Raw genomic sequence first — 15,644 nt, 5'->3', positions numbered from 1 at the left:
TATATAATACGTCTTTTAAATTTTTATATTTTATATGAGTGAGAGTCTGTGCACCAGATACATGTAGTTCTTGTAAAGGCCAGAAGAGAAGGTCAGATCCTCTGGAGCTGGAGTTGCAGATATCTATGAGCCACCATGTGGGTGCTGGGAACCGAACCTGGGTCCTCTGTAAGAGCAGCAAGTGCTCTTAACCGCTGAGCTATCTCTCCAGTCCCTTGACATGCCTTTGTTTAGTCTATTTTATCTGATATCAAAATAGTCATTCCAGAGAGTCAATATTTCATATGCATCAGAATAGCATTCGTTTTCTTTTCCAATTTTTTTAGTACAATTCATTTGAGTTATGAAAAGATCTTGTGGGTTTAAATATCATCAACCCAGCTCTCATGTCCTCTAACTACTACGTGTCCTGGGATCTTCCCCATGCATATTGAACTGCGAATCATTCAAAGGCTTGTAAAAAGTCTATCCAGGAATTCATTTACTCTTCCTGCTGTTTCTTTGTTCAAAGTCTTCCTTATGTTTGGGGGACTTTAATTTATGCCATACTCTGTCCCTGGCCCTTTAAGCCTTAAAGGGTTGGCTTCTGCTATTCACCCTTTCTGGGACTGTCAGCAGCTGGTTGCTAGGAGAAAGGTACTTATGATAAGAGGCCAACTCCCTCTGTGCCTCTTCCTTCTTCCAAGTGTCAGCTCCCATCTATAGAGGGCTGTCTGCCTTCTATTTCATGCAGTATTCAGTGATGGTTCCTGGTTAGGTCCAGGAAGGTGCTGGCTTATGCTCACCAGAATCTGCACGTTCCTTAGCCACCTTTCTTTGTCCGTTCTCCCCGTCGTCCCCCCTCCCCACCTCCCCCGGGCTACACACACAGTTCAGGCCAGTTCCCAAGCTGGGCTCCTCCTGGGTCTCTTACAAGCACTTTCAGGAAGCCAGTCAGTGGGCTTTGCTTATCCTTCGACGCCCCCTTCTGGTTTATTTTTCTCCATTTCTCCCTCAGCATTCAGGGTCTCAACCTATGTGCATATTGTGTTTGCTTCAGACAGAACCTGGCCTAATACTATGACATGGGAATGGAGAACGTCAGTAAATAGAATGACCACAGAAGCAATTCCAGGTCGCTGTTTGTACTATGACCCAGCAGGCTAGGAATGAAATCCCATTCCCTCCCCTTTCTCTTGCCTTGCTCCTGGCCCAGCTATCCTAAACCTTGATCTCTATACCCTCAGTGATTACCATAGTAACCACTGTCTCCTAAATCATTTAGGGATGGGCCTCCCCAAGGCCATGTTATTGAGTCCGACATAAGGGACCAGTGGTGCTCAGAACTGTCTCTTTCTTAGGGACAAACCTTGGTATTACTGAACTGTGAGACCCCTCTCTTAAGTGTCACTCTGCGCAGACCCAGAAATCTGAACCTTTTCTGCGTTCCACCCCACCCCACCCCCTTGCCAGCAGCTAATGGCAGTCAATGCCACTAGGGGGCGCTGTTGACCCTATAACTGTCTGCGGGCTGGCCGGGTTTGGATCTGAACTATTCCTCACACGAATTAAGGGCAATTGCACTGCCTTGTTCCAGCTGTCAAAACAGCACGACTTTAGTGGGGTTCCTTCGAAGCTCAATCTTTTAAACAGGCTACCAGAGTCTTACGGGACATTAAGAGCGATATCGTAGCTCTAACTAAAGCTTAAAAGTTCTGTGAGTGGAAGGGATGTGGTTGGAAGGAGCTTGCCCTAGGCCACGGGTTACGCGTGTCCTTTATAAATCTAAGGTTGACGAGCAACGTCATAAACCAGTTGCTTCCACTGCCTCCTGGGAGGGGAGCTGGCAGATTATAATTGTGCTGCGTAGTGTTGTATCGGTGGCTATGCATGAACTGAAATTTTTTCTAATAAATATTCAAAACGTAGGTCTTTATAAGTTGTGACTCTTCTGACTTTTCTGAGAAGGCAAAAGCAAAGCCATCAGAAAACAGAGCAAAATCAGCGTCACAATAAACCTTTGGGGGGTGGGGGTTCTCAGCATTGAAGCCTGAAGAGTTAATCTGGACTTTGTCTGGATTATGGAATGGAGTGTGTCTAATATGTCCTGAGTGATAACCCCCTCCCTCCCCTATCCCTCCTTCCCTCCTTCCCTCCAACTCCATGTCCTTATTTTTATATTTTTATAACCCACGAAGTTCAACTAGTGCCCCCTATGTACAGGGGAGCTGAATCACTCTCCCTGCTTCAGAAGACACCAACCACCATGAGCTCTTCCACTTGGGGTCAGTACCAGAATCCTCCTCTCTCTGTGCTGGAATTTCTAACTGGTTTGATCCAGATCTCTTTGTATGTGCCTTGCTCTCCTGGGGAGGGGGGGAGGGGAGAGAGGGCTCCCTGCAAGCAAGGGCCTTGATCATAATAATCACTCAACAGTCACTTAAAAAATAATAGATGACCAGTCAGACCATCATTCCTGCCTGCAGAATCCCGTGACCCCTTGGACCAGGACCGTAGCTAGGTGAATGTCACTCCACATACATCAGCCGAGAGGTGTCTGGGCCGGAATGGGTTATACTATGATGCAGGAACTGGTAATCCTCAAATTCTGCTGGTTACCAAGACCAGACATCTGCCTCCCTTGCCATGTTTTATGTTCCTCAGTGTTTAGCAGGGAACTGTGTTCTTTGGTGCTGGAATAGCTAATGCCTCGACCAGCCCTGTCCAAACACTGGGCCCACTATGCACTGAGTAAGTACTCTGAACTGACTTCATCAAAACCAGTCCGGTCCCGTGTTTCTGAGATGGGGGTCACATGATCAGTTTGCTCAGCATGGTTGCTTACTTAAAAACCAGTAAAGGGTTAGCTTTGATGAAACTTTCAGAAAATTGTGGTTCAGATAACGAGAAGGTAACTAAGCAGGTAAGGAGCTGGGTAAAGAAATTATTGCTCAAAGAAGGACCTGTTCCCCGAGCACCCCATCCCACCCAACCCGGAAGCTTTTGAGAAATGCAGGGAAGTGGACAAATAGACTTTCAGATCTACAGAGTCAGAATCAACATCTTAACATGGCCCCAGTGGAAAAGGAACAGCTGACAACAGTTTAGTTAGTGTAGGAGTCCTCTAGCCAGAGTGCTTGGGTTAGAATCCCAGCTCTGACACTTTTCAGCCTCAGACAAAAATCCCTCAGTTCTCCATCCATAATCCGAATGGTCTGCAAATGGGCTTAATAATCATAGTAACACCATGGATTGGTGGCGAGAAGAAGTTAATCTGCGTCAAAATACTTCTGGATGAGAGATGGTGACGCTGGTAAGGATGATGGTGGTGGCGATGATGGCGATGCAGAACATGCACTTAGAGAGATGCATGATTGTTCATTTTGTAAACTAATCTTGAGTGTACCATCCTGTTTCCTATAGCAAATGAACATCAGTATCTCTTGAGTCAAGGGATGAGCAGAGAATGCACTCTACGTTTTATGGAATAAGGCAAGAGAAACAGTATATCCAATAAGCATATATGGAACATTGGGGAGGGGTAGAGAGAGGAATCTGGTGTGCTCACAGGTGGGACTTATGTGCACCTCACACCTCACTGGAGAAGCCAGGCCTATATTCCCATCAAGGGCTAGTGAGCTATTTACAGACCAAGTTAACATGAGGGTCTGGGAGTCTGTCAGTAACACTGTCATAGAATAATCTTTTTTTAATGTTGGAAAAAGAACTCTCTGTAGTGAAAGGAATTGTGCAAAGACACCCCCCCCCCATCTCAAATCAGCCCTCTCACAAGAGTCATCTGGTTCACCCCGGGTGCTTGCAGAATTATCATCCCATCTTTATTGCTCAGTAAATGAGCTAAAGACAAAACATTTCCTTCTCAGATTCATCATTGGTAAAATAGACATTTAATCTATAGGTCCAGGCTGATTCCTTAGGAGATACGTGGCCTTCTCTGCACACACGCTTCTTGTAGGGCTGGAAATACAGAGCCAAGCAGGTTGGAATATTGTGGGGTAGAAAAATCATCCAATAAACAGGGAAATGAGCCAGGGTGCACCATTAAGTGCCCAGAGCGCAGTCCCTAAATAGTTGTGTCCTTACTGTGTGTTCCAAGGTAGGGCCCCTTCTGTCACTCAGGGAGGAGGGAAGGAAGGGAGAGGGGAGGAAGAAGGTCCTAGTTTTATGTTCCAGCCTTGGCACCCTCCTCCTCAGTCTAGAGTTTGCTACATAGAGACAAGTTGTCAGACCACACTAATCAAATGCATCAAATGCAGTGTTTAGAGAATTGATCATACATGTATTTATTTGTGAGGGTGGAGGTACATTCATGTATGGAGGTCAGAGGACACCTGGCCTGTGGGAGTCGGGTCTCTTCCTCTGTGTCCTGAGGCTTGAATTCAGGTCCTTGGGCTAGCCTTGACTAGCTGAACCAACTCCCTGAATGGAAAGTTGAATTTCAAAACAATGATATAACCTTTTCTACGAGCCTGTTTCCTAATCAGTAGCCTACACTGCTTGAATTTCCCCAACTCCATTCAAAGAAACCTCAGATACACAGCTATACAGAGGCTCAAGATGCTCTCACAATCACACAGGTCTATTGATTGCTCCACTCCTCCATTCTGCATCCCACCATGGTCCAGTCCTCCCCAGATACATCCAGTGTTTCTCACCACATCCATGGCATCCTCTGCTGCCCCTGGGGCCATGCTCTACCCAGGCCTGACCTTCCTCTGCTCACTTCCATTCATCATCTTGAAATGGAAGTCCCTTGTCGTCTGTCCCCTCCCTCACAATTGCCCTTTCCCTTAAGGCTGTATTGAAAGTCAACAACTCTTAACAGACTGCCCTAGTCATCCTCCTGGAGCTCCTCTCTACCACAGGAGAAAAGATTCGAGTTTAGGACCTGTCATTGCTGTGACAAAATAATTGACCAAAGGAAGTTAAGAGAGAAAAGAAGGGTTATCCTGGCTCACAGTTTTAAGGAATATGGTCCATCATGGTGGAGGGAGGGGAAGGCATGGCAGCAGGAGCATGAGGCAGCTGTTCACATTGTATCAGCAATCAGGAAGCAGAGTGAGGCAGCTGGACACACTGTATCCACAGTCAGGAAGCAGAGTGAGGCAGCTGGTCACATTGTATCAGCAGTCAGGAAGCAGAGTGAGGCAGCTGGTCACATTGTATCCACATTCAGGAAGCAGAGTGAGGCAGCTGGACACATTGTATCCACAGTCAGGAAGCAGAGTGAGGCAGCTGCTCACATTGTATCCACAGTCAGGAAGCAGAGTGAGGCAGCTGCTCACATTGTATCCACAGTCAGGAAGCAGAGTGAGGCAGCTGCTCACATTGTATCCACAGTCAGGAAGCAGAGTCAGAGAGAGAGAGAGAGAGAGAGAGAGAGAGAGAGAGAGAGAGAGAGAGAGAGAGAGAGAGAGAGAGAGAGAGAGAAAGAAGAAGAAGAAGAAGAAGAAGAAGAAGAAGAAGAAGGAGGAGGAGGAGGAGGAGGAGGAGGAGGAGGAGGAGGAGGAGGAGGAGGAAGAAGAAGAAGAAGAAGAAGAAGAAGAAGAAGAAGAAGAAGAAGAAGAAGAAGAAGAGAGAGAGAGAGAGAGAGAGAGAGAGAGAGAGAGAGAGAGAGAGAGAGAGATGCAGGTGCTCAGCTCACTGTCTCCTTTCTATTCAGTCTGAAACATCACCCCACAGGATGGTGCTGCCCACATTCAAGGTGGTAAAGCAATTTAGAAACCTTCTCATAGACACACCAGAGGCTTGTTTCCCTGTGAGTCTAAATTCCAACCAGCTGTCAATCAAGGATAACCGTCAGGGGACCTTGGTCTATTCTACTCTCAGAACCCTCTAAGAAACCGGTTGGTGACTGGAAACAGGGTTTGCTGAATGCCTGAATGACATGTGGTATTTTGAGGGTCATTGTGATGTGTCTGGGAACATTAGGCAACACCAGCATATTGAGCTTAGCATGTCTTTTTTGTTTTTCTTCCGTCCTTGTTTTCTGTGTCAACCAGTAAGAACTAAGAGTTAAGACCCCATTTGTTTTACAAGCTGACCAAGACTACTTTTCGGGGCTAATCTATAGCTGTTCTTGTCTTACCTTCAGTAACACTGGCTCATTTAATGTATAACACAACAATACACAGACACACACCCTGCCAGGAACTAGACAGCACAAGACACTCGACATCTCACCAACAAACTCCATACTCCATCCATTTAAGATTTCAGCATGAGCAAAACAAATCTAAAAAGTGGCCTCTTCCACTTAAAAGCCTTGGGCATATGTGGAGGCCTCCTGCCAATAACTCTGCCCTCCTATAAATCATATTAATTGTCTCCATGTGCCCAAAGCCTGTGGGGAATTTCACAATACCCTTTGAGGAGATTAGTGGTCTCTGGTGTCGCTTATGAGACTCAGGCGAGCATCTGGAAGCAATTTCAGTTAAAGAATTAATGATTTTGAGGTTCAATAATACAGGGCTTAAAAAAATAAATAAATACAGGAAACTTTGTTAGCCTGGAGTGGTGGTGGTGGAGGGGAACCTGGGGGTTTCCCAAGATAAAGGGACCGAAGATCCTCTTCCCGATGTGTTTGTTGGATTTAGGTCACGTGGGAGATTAAAGGCGGTCTTAAAATGGAGCTTGCAGAAGTAAAACTTTGTTTAGGTCTTCTGTTTATTCTGGAGGATCAGGAAGGGAGATGTATCTGAGGTTCAAGAGATTAGAGGGCATGACAGTAGGTGCCCATGTTCCGGGTGTAGACATGGTGGTGAGAACCCACTTGAGGCTTTGGATTCTTGTTCCTTTTGTTGAACAGAAGATGGCCGATGAACCAGACCCCATTCCTCAGTTTGAAATAATAGGCTGTTGCATTATTTCCCTTGCTGGTAGGAGGCTAAATATTTGAGTTTAAAAAAAAATCATTCTCTAGAGACTTCCAGATTTTAAAAAAGAAAACAAAAACAACAACAACAACAAAAAAAAAAACCCACAAACGATTAAGTCTGCCTTCCCGTGGCTTAGTGAGCTGGGCGGTTGGACTATTGCCTTCATCACCTAAATATAAAGTGGCTGTCTCACTGGACTGTAAGAGGCCAATTGTGTTTTGGGTACAAGCTAGTCTCCAAGGCCTGGGGTCTTTATGCCTTCTCTTGACCTGGAGGTCGGGGGTGGATGTTGGAAAGCTTGGTTCTTCCCTGGTATTTATTCTGTATCAATCACTGTTTTTGAAAGTTTTTTCAACGCATTGGTCAACAGGATACAGTCAGCCCTGGGTGGGAGAGAGACTACTGAGTCTATACAGTGTGAGGCTCAGAACTGGGTAGGAGTCCGCAGGTCTGGAGAGCTAGCGGCAGATAGAGGCTTGGGCTCGCAGCCTCTGAACCTTTCACTTGCAGACTCAAGAGGTATGTGCAGCATACTGTCCAGACTCCTGGACAGAAGATGTAACCCCAGTGCCAGTAAGCCTGAAGGGACACTGCTAGAACCTGGCGACACCAGAAGGGAGCGCTGGGAAGTCGGGAGAAAATGGGTTTGAGGGTGTGCAGAGAAACCGCTCTCACCGGGCACATCTGGGACACTGGGGTGGGGGTGGGGGGCGGGAGGAGGTGACGACAAGGCGGCGCTGTTTTGCTTTACCCCTGAACAGTTGATTTAAAAAAAAAAAGTATACTGGGTGAGAGAAAAAAAAAAAACGAGTTTAGCCTTCGCCACGTGCCCCAGGCCGGTTCGTAAAGGGGAGGGGGGGGGTAAGCTGGCGCTTTCCCACGCGCAGTGCGCGTAGCACACATCCAAACACAGCTGGATCCCACTGAATCCAGTCGTTTGCTTAGATAGTTTCTTTACAGCTGCACGTGACTTTGAATTCCAGTTGTCCGCAGCCCTCAGAAGAGGAGGACATGATGGTCGAGGAGGAACCGACGACCCCGAGTGACCGTGAGGGGTGAGGGGAGCAAGTCTCAGGGAGCAAGGATCCAGCTCCATCCTGCGTGGTGAGCACCTGGGCAGAGCTGTCCTGCAGGACTTGGTTGCGCGGAGGCAGGAGACTGCGAGGCGGCCGATCAGCAGCAGGACGAGAGGATTCGAGGTCTCTGAGTCTCTTCGTCCCCTCTCCGGGTCTCCATCCCGAGGCCTGCGCTCCCGGAGCCTCTCTGGCGCACTAGCATCCTCCATCCATCCATCCGGCAGTGGGCGGGGGCCGGAGGTGGGCGGATCAGGAGGGTGTAGTGGGCGGGCCCGAAGTGGGCCGGCCCGGGGGGCGGGATCAGTAGGACCGCCGCTGCAATCGGAGAAAAGTTGTCCGGACCGGTTCAGGAGCAGCCGCGGGAGCTGGAGCGCTGCCGGGGGCGGCCCCGGGCATGGGGCAACCGGCGCGGCCCCCGGGCTGGAGATGGATGGCGTGACAGCGGCCACGATGCGCTCCGAGGGCGCGGCCCGGAGGCGGGCGGCGCGGTACGGGGCGCTGAGCCTGGTGCTGGCCATGCTGCTGGGCCAAGGTAAGGCGGGAGCTAGCTGGGACCGCCGGGTCCCCCCAATGGGCTGCGGGAAAACCGGGGCGAGAGTGGAGAGGGTGGCGCGAGATCTGGGTCCCACCTTGAGCCTCCAGCTACGGAGACAGCGGACACTGGCCTCAGCTTGGAGCATTAGAGCTGGGGCTAGGGATCCTCCGCGGCAGCCCACCCCGAAGCCCTACTGCCTCCCTCCGGGAGGGGGGGCGGAGGCGTGGTTGGGGGGGAACTCTGGGTCTGGGCTGCACCTTGACTTCTACGTTTGGGCTGCACACCCAGAACTCGGTGCAACTGCGGGACGCGGGGAGGATCCTGGTTTCCCGCGGCCCCCTCCCCAGCTTTAGAGAAAGCTGGGACTTTCCACCCCACACTAGACCGAGCGGTGGCGTTGAAAGCATTGGACCGCTCTGGTTTGCAGCGACTCCGCCGTTAGACTCCCACTTCGGTCTTTTGCTCCGGGGGACGTGGGAACCAGGACTCTGCAGATTTCTGGAGACTTGTGCAAACCGCCTGTCGCAGCCTGGTCAGAGCGCTCTTTGCCACTTAAGGTCGCTAAGTCGTATTATTATTCTTCAAGATCGAGCCGCTGGCTTCAGGCATTTAGAGTCCGTGAGCCACGGGTGCGGTCGCGGGGGACGACCTGAAGGGGTTTTCGCGTGCAGTGGGTTAAGCCCGGATGTTCCGCGCGGAGTCCTGAGCCCTCCCGCAGCGAGGCGGGTTCGAGCTCAGCCTTTGACACGGACTGAACTGAGGATTCTCTCTAATCCGCCCCGCGCAGATGTCAAGACCTCTTCTCTCCTGCCCGGGGCTCCAGGGTTGGGCTGGAAATGTATCTGGGGAGACAAGTTGACAATTGGCGTCAAAAAGTAGAATTTGCTTTACAAAAGTCCTCACTCCACCGTGTGAAGCCAGAGGATGCTCCTTACTATAGCATTTCCCAGGCAAGCCTGCCGTGCCGTGCACGCTGTGCTTCTTTCCAATGGGTCCTGTTTCCCCAGAGCCCCGGGTAAACTGGGGGGTGGGGGGGTGGGAGTGGGCTTTTCCCCCCACAAAGGGTAGAAATTCAGGAGCCTTTACCTGTGTTCTGCTATGAGCCCAGAGGTGGCTCTCTGCACACACCTCCCCGCGGACTCTGATCACCAAATGGTTTAATGGGCAGTTAGAAAGAAAGAGACCCAGATTTCGCTTCTGACTTAAGCCGCTGTTATTGCGGTGGTGGCCGGTTTAGATCTTGGGCTGGCGATTGAAGGCGCTGGGGTGGGGCTGGGATGGTGGCGATTGCAGGGCTGGGAAAGCCCATGTGATGCAAAGCGCGCCCCCTCCTCTTCCCCCCCCCCACCCCCCCTTCGCCCCGAGACACCTGGATTTGCTAGGCTTCCCTATGCGGGGCTTCCAAGGTTGGTTCTGGAAGCCTCATCTGCCAAATGTGTTTTCACTTTGTGCGGCTGATGAAAGCTACAGTCCGTCCCAGTGTTTTCCTAACCCAGCCTGGTGTTTACTCTGTAAGATGTCGCGTGCGTGTGCAAACGGGTGTGTGTTCGCACCTGTGTGTGGAGACCCGGCAATCAATCCTGTCTTCCACAGTCTGTCTCCACGGAGGTTTTTCTGAGACAGGGCCTCTCATCTGGCGGGGAGCTTCCTCCTGAAGCTAAGCCGGCGAGCCCCTGACCTGTCCATTACTGCCTCCTCAGCGCTGGGAAGCCAGCCTAGTCCACCTGCCCCGCTTTTCTGTTTCTTGAGTCTGGGATTCAGATCCTCCCGTATACACTTTCAGGCATGGCTACACCCCTGAGCCATCCCCCGCTCCTCCACAGGATGTTTTATAGAAACAAACACCTTCTCACCCTTGTTTAAATTTCCACTCAAAAAAAAAAAAAAAAAAAAACCAGCTATGCCACCAGGGACTTTGTCTATACAAGGGTCTTTGTGCGTGTTTCTGGAACCTTGGAAATCTGTCCAGTCATCACAGTCATCAGCCCCCAACCAAGTGTGTGTTTTCTGACGGTTAATTCTGAAGCTTTGCAACACCTCAGGGGGTGCGGTAAACACAGTTGTGCTCAGGAGTTTCCATAAATAGGACAGTGCATTGAAAGGAAGGAATCTCTTCCCTAACCCTTGAGCTGAAACACCCGCCACACTTGTCAACCCTTAAAGGCAGGTGGAAAGGGTTGTGGGCTGAGAACTTCAGGAGGGTTGTGATGGCTTCTGATTGGGTATAGAGCCCCAGAGACAATTGGTTTGGGCTGTGGATTCCAGCTCATTGGAACCCGTTTGAAGGTTCACCGTTATTGAGACATGCACACGCCCAGGTGGACTGGGGCGTCTACGGAGGTGTGGGCTGCAGGCTGTACACACGATGCTGCAACGATGGTGAATGAACCCCGGGCATCTTCCAGTTAGAGGAGGCTTTTGGAGAATGGAAATAGCTTTAAGGTCAGTATTGACCACTGAAGGAAGGAAGAAAGCAAAGATTAACACTTCTTTGGCCTCTTAGCACTCTGGGGCTTAGGGAGGTACTCAGGTCTTCTGGAAGAGCAGCCAGTGCTTTTAACCTCTGAGCAATCCCACCAGACCCTGGTTATTCCCTTTGTTCTAAAGCCATGCTTATTAAGGAAAAAAATTGAATACAATGAAATTTTCCCATTTAAAGTAGAGGGTGTTAGGTCCCTTGGAACTATAGCTATGAAAGGTTGTGAACTGCCACGTCGGTGCTGGGGATCAAATCCGGGTCCTCTGGAAGAGCTCCTGTATGTACTCTTCACCACCGAGCAGTGTCTCCAGCCCCAAATTATTGTCTTTTGTATTTACTGTTGATAGTTTATGAAGTGCATACAGTTGGGCTTTCCTTTGTTTCCAATACACTAATCTCTGTCTTTTAATTACCATGTTTACGCCATTTATATGTAATGTAATTATCTGCATGTTTACATTAGGAGCTGTCACTGTGCACTCTGCTTTGCTTCATGTTCTTTCTGCTCCTTATTCTTGCTGTTTTTTTTTTTTTTCTTCTTCTTCTTCTGCTGTAGGGTTAAGCATTTTCTGTGATTCCATTTTATCTCCTTTATGGGCTCATTTGTGCTTCCGATTCAGTTTTACCCATTGCCCTAAGGTTTACAAAATGTATCTTTAATTCATCAAAGCTTATATTCAAGCTGCATTATACTGCTCCGTAGCCTTTATACTAATCTTAAAAGAGTATATTTCCAGTACCGTTTTTTTCTCTACACAAAATCATTTTGAAGTGCATGCACTTTTGTATATAAGATGTCACTGAGAGAATTGTTGATTAAGGATTGTTGGTGTAGTTTATCGGATGGTGAAAAAAATCACATTAAATCAGCCTGCACTTGTTTCTGACCAGGCATTTTGGACATCCTGATGCTGCTATTCCTCTGAGTCTTTATTCTGTCTCCTACCTTTACTCAGTTCCCTTGTTTAAGCACCCTGGGGATTTAGAAGTTGCTGCCTCTAGGAGACTGAGGAAGGTCAATACTGAGTCTGAGTTAGCAAAATTTCCAAGAGAATGGGTTATGCTACTCTTCAGAGACCGATATCCCATCTTTTGCAACGTACACACATCCTTTTCCCCATGACAGTTGCTAGCAATACATTAGGACTCTGAAATGGTCGGAATCCTGATGCCACCAAAGAATTGGATGTCCTTTCTACATAAGAGTCACGTTCTTTCATCCATGTGGAGAAGTATCACTTACAGGTTAATTGGGGTCAGACTTTGTTGCCCTGAAAGGGCAACTTCATTCTGGGCCTCAGTTCTGCCTGTTCCTGGAAGAACTGCACAGAGAGCCCAGAAATTTGGAGGCCTCATAGGCACAGCATGCAGGTCCACTGTAGGGTCCCCATGGCTATCAACCTGCCCCCCACTAGGCATCATTGATTAGATGCAGTGGGAACATTGGTCATTGTCAGTGATTCTTATCTCTGGTTCAGGATGTAGATTTTTGGGATGGAGACACTCAGGTCTGGACTGAACTTGAGTGTGTGTGTGTGTGTGTGTGTGTGTGTGCATGTGATCATTTTTATGTTTTTTATGAGCTCCCCAGAGCTGGGGATGTAGCTCATTGGTAGGGTCCCTTGCCTGGTGTGTTGGGGACCCTGGGTTCTATTTGTAGAACTACAAACCAAACAAACTGAAGAACTGCCTAAAATCTTCAGTAATTCTACCATGTAGATGGGCAGTGGCTAGATCAGAGAGTAGACCTCTGACTAGAGATGTGGTTCTCAACCTGTGAATCAAGACTCCACAGGACTCACATAATCAGGTATCCTGAGTATAAGATATTTATACTACGATTTGTAACAGCATAATTATGGTTATGAAATAATGTTTTGTTTGGGGGAGGGGTTATCACAACATAAACTGTATTAAAGGGTTGCAGCAATTAGGATGGTTGAGAACTTCTGTATGAGAACCTGATGGGACAGTCTGACTGATTGCACCACCATGCCATATTCAATTGGACTATCACTATCACAGAGCCATTTGTTACGAGACAGGGGTGGGCTGGGTGGATGCTATAAGCAAAATCCATGGGCAGTGTTCTCCCAGCTCAGAGACTTTATGGGCGTGGCTGTTTCCATCAGCACAGTTGTTCTAAGCCCCAGATTTTATTGTATGAAGAATCAGACCTATGTCTTTAGGTTAGAGACCTGAGCTAAGACATGTAACATCTGTCTCCTAGGGCTGGCATGACAAGATACCACACAGAGGGCAGCTTCTGTGCCACCTAATCTACAGCCTAAGGTAGAGAGAAAATCAATTCTCTCACAGAGTACAAAATCACAGTACCTGCAGGACCAGACCTCTTCCTGAGTGCCTAGGGAGGATGCTTCCTTGACTCTTCCAGCTTCTGGAATCTCTAGTGTTCCCTGGCTTTGTGGTTGCATCACCCCCTTTCTCAGCCTTTGTGGTCCTGTGGCTAAGCTTCCGGGTAGGACCCTTCTCCTCCATCTTTGTGTACAGGGTAGGAGGGCTGAGAGGGGTTGGGGGAGGATCAACCTCAGGTGTGATTTTTACATTGTATTATAAGATGCCATCTCATTGGCCCGGGACTCACCGATTAGAATAGTCTGGCTGCACCCCAGAGATCCACCCCTGCCTCTGCTTCCCTAGCACTGGAAAAGCAACCACAAATTACCACATCTGGCTTCTAAAGGTTTCAAACATCAAACTGAGGTCCTGTGCTTGCAAGGCAGGCCCTGCGCTGAGCCATCTCTCCGATCCCTCCCTCCTACTCTGCCTCATAAGGCTAATTGACATTGAACACAAGGCCCACCCTAACCCAGGATGTTTGCAATTCTCAACATAACGGCATCCACAGGACCCACCCTTTCCTAAGTAAGGATATGCTTACAGGCTCGGAGGAGATGTGTCTTCCAGGCCCATCAAGCCATCACACGTAGTTAGAAGAGTTCAGAACACTTGGCTGCTGTCATTGGTCCTGTTAACACTACCAGAAAGAGAATCACCGAAGACAGTCTCATCACAGCAGGATTGTTTTTAAAAGGCCTGAGCATGATGAAACAAACAGAACAGTGCACTTAACATCAGAAGGAAAGGAAAGGATTCAATGCAGTGTCCCTATGTCACAAACATAGGTGGAGGGGGGAGGCTTATGTTGTCCTTAAATATATCAGCTGTCACCACTACCCCACCGCACTTCCTTTTGGTTTTCCATTAATTTATTCATTTTACATCCCAACCTCAGTTTCCTCCTCTCCTCCCAGTCCCACCCTCAGAACCCCTCCCCCACTACCTCTTCCCCTTCTCTGAGGAGAATGGGAAATCCTCCACAGTACCAGCACATCAAGTCACAGGAGGGCCAAGTGCATCCTCTCTCACTGAGGCCTCATAAGGCAGCCCAACTAGGAAAAGGAGATCCAAAGGCAGGCAACTGAGGCAGAGACCTTGAGGGACTAGCCAATCAACGACTGGCCCAACTTGAGACCCAACCCATGGGAGAGAGCCATTCCCTGGCATTATTACTTCCTTTCTTGAGCACTACTTTCCTTGAGTTTTCAGGACCATCAAAGTGGTCAGAGCAGCCCCTGGTTAATTCCTCTTAGTTAATTTTCTCATCCATTCTGCAATGGACTCTTTATGTTTATTTTGCTAAACCATCCCCCCCCCACCTCTGTCTTTAATTGTAATATCTGCTTTCCTTCCTGTCTCCTTACCAGGTCTGTGAAAATGTTAATATAGTGTTAACCTGCCTCGGCACATGGTGACCCATTAGGGACTCTGTGAGGCAATACACATTTCTTATATTCTCAAACCAAAGAAACTTGGAAGATGGCCCCCTGGTCTAGTGCACACATCCACATGTGTGCACACAGTGCTAATTTCTACTCTTATTACTGGATTACATCTTAGCAATGAGTTTTAGAAAAACCATAACAAAATAAACAAGAAACCTGGTTCTCTCTCTCTCTCTCTCTCTCTCTCTCTCTCTCTCTCTCACACACACACACACACACACACACACACACACACCTACATAGTATCAGCCTTAGAAACATTGTTTCATCACTTTGTTTTCATGGAAAACAATGATTTTGTGTTTAGCTAGTAAGGCCATTTACCTGTTCCTGTATGGTGGAGACCTGTGGATGAGTGTGGGGTTAGTCAGTTTTCAGTTAAGCATCTTCAGTTGAAAAGGAAGGAACAAAAACAAAACTAAACAAAACAAACCCCTCCAGTTTTGCTGTATATTAGTGCTTACAGAAGGATCCTTGTGGCTTTGGGGACAGTTGTATCGAGGAATATCGAGGAATCGGGCAGCATTTCAGGGTGTTCTTTTGTCTTCTCTGGGTGGCTTTGGCTTCATTGTAGGTCAGTTGCCTCTGTTTCCTGAAGTTCACCTGATACTTAATGTTCCTTGTGCACAGCACACTCAGCCCAAAGACAGTGACTTCTTCAGTCAATGTGGAAATTTCAGGAGTGAGTCGCTAGACCATAGTTACCCACATTTGAGCCTTTCAGTGTTAAGGGAGCAGGGATGGGAGTTTCTGATTGGTCAGGTCAGTCTCTGGAGCTTGAGGCGCAAGCTTACCTCCATTCTAGTCACTAGGACAGAGTATGGAAAGAAGAAAGATGCATAGAGATTTGAGGCTGGGGAGATGGCTCAT

At 48.4% G+C, this 15,644-nt stretch overlaps 1 protein-coding gene across 1 annotated transcript in view; it reads left to right on the top strand.

The window, feature by feature from the left end:
- The first annotated feature begins 7,892 nt into the window (after window positions 1-7,892).
- The window catches only part of Tmem132c (transmembrane protein 132C), a 303,815-nt gene continuing 296,063 nt past the window's right edge, over window positions 7,893-15,644 (top strand). Inside the window, exons 1-2 of the mRNA XM_052167638.1 lie at window positions 7,893-7,926; window positions 8,121-8,486. Of these exons, the coding sequence (XP_052023598.1) occupies window positions 7,893-7,926; window positions 8,121-8,486 (400 nt within the window). The remainder of the gene's footprint in view (window positions 7,927-8,120; window positions 8,487-15,644) is intronic.

The sequence above is a fragment of the Apodemus sylvaticus genome, chromosome 22, assembly GCF_947179515.1.
Source record: "Apodemus sylvaticus chromosome 22, mApoSyl1.1, whole genome shotgun sequence".
Classification (NCBI taxonomy): Eukaryota; Metazoa; Chordata; class Mammalia; order Rodentia; family Muridae; genus Apodemus; species Apodemus sylvaticus.
This window is presented reverse-complemented; position numbering and strand designations above follow the sequence as displayed.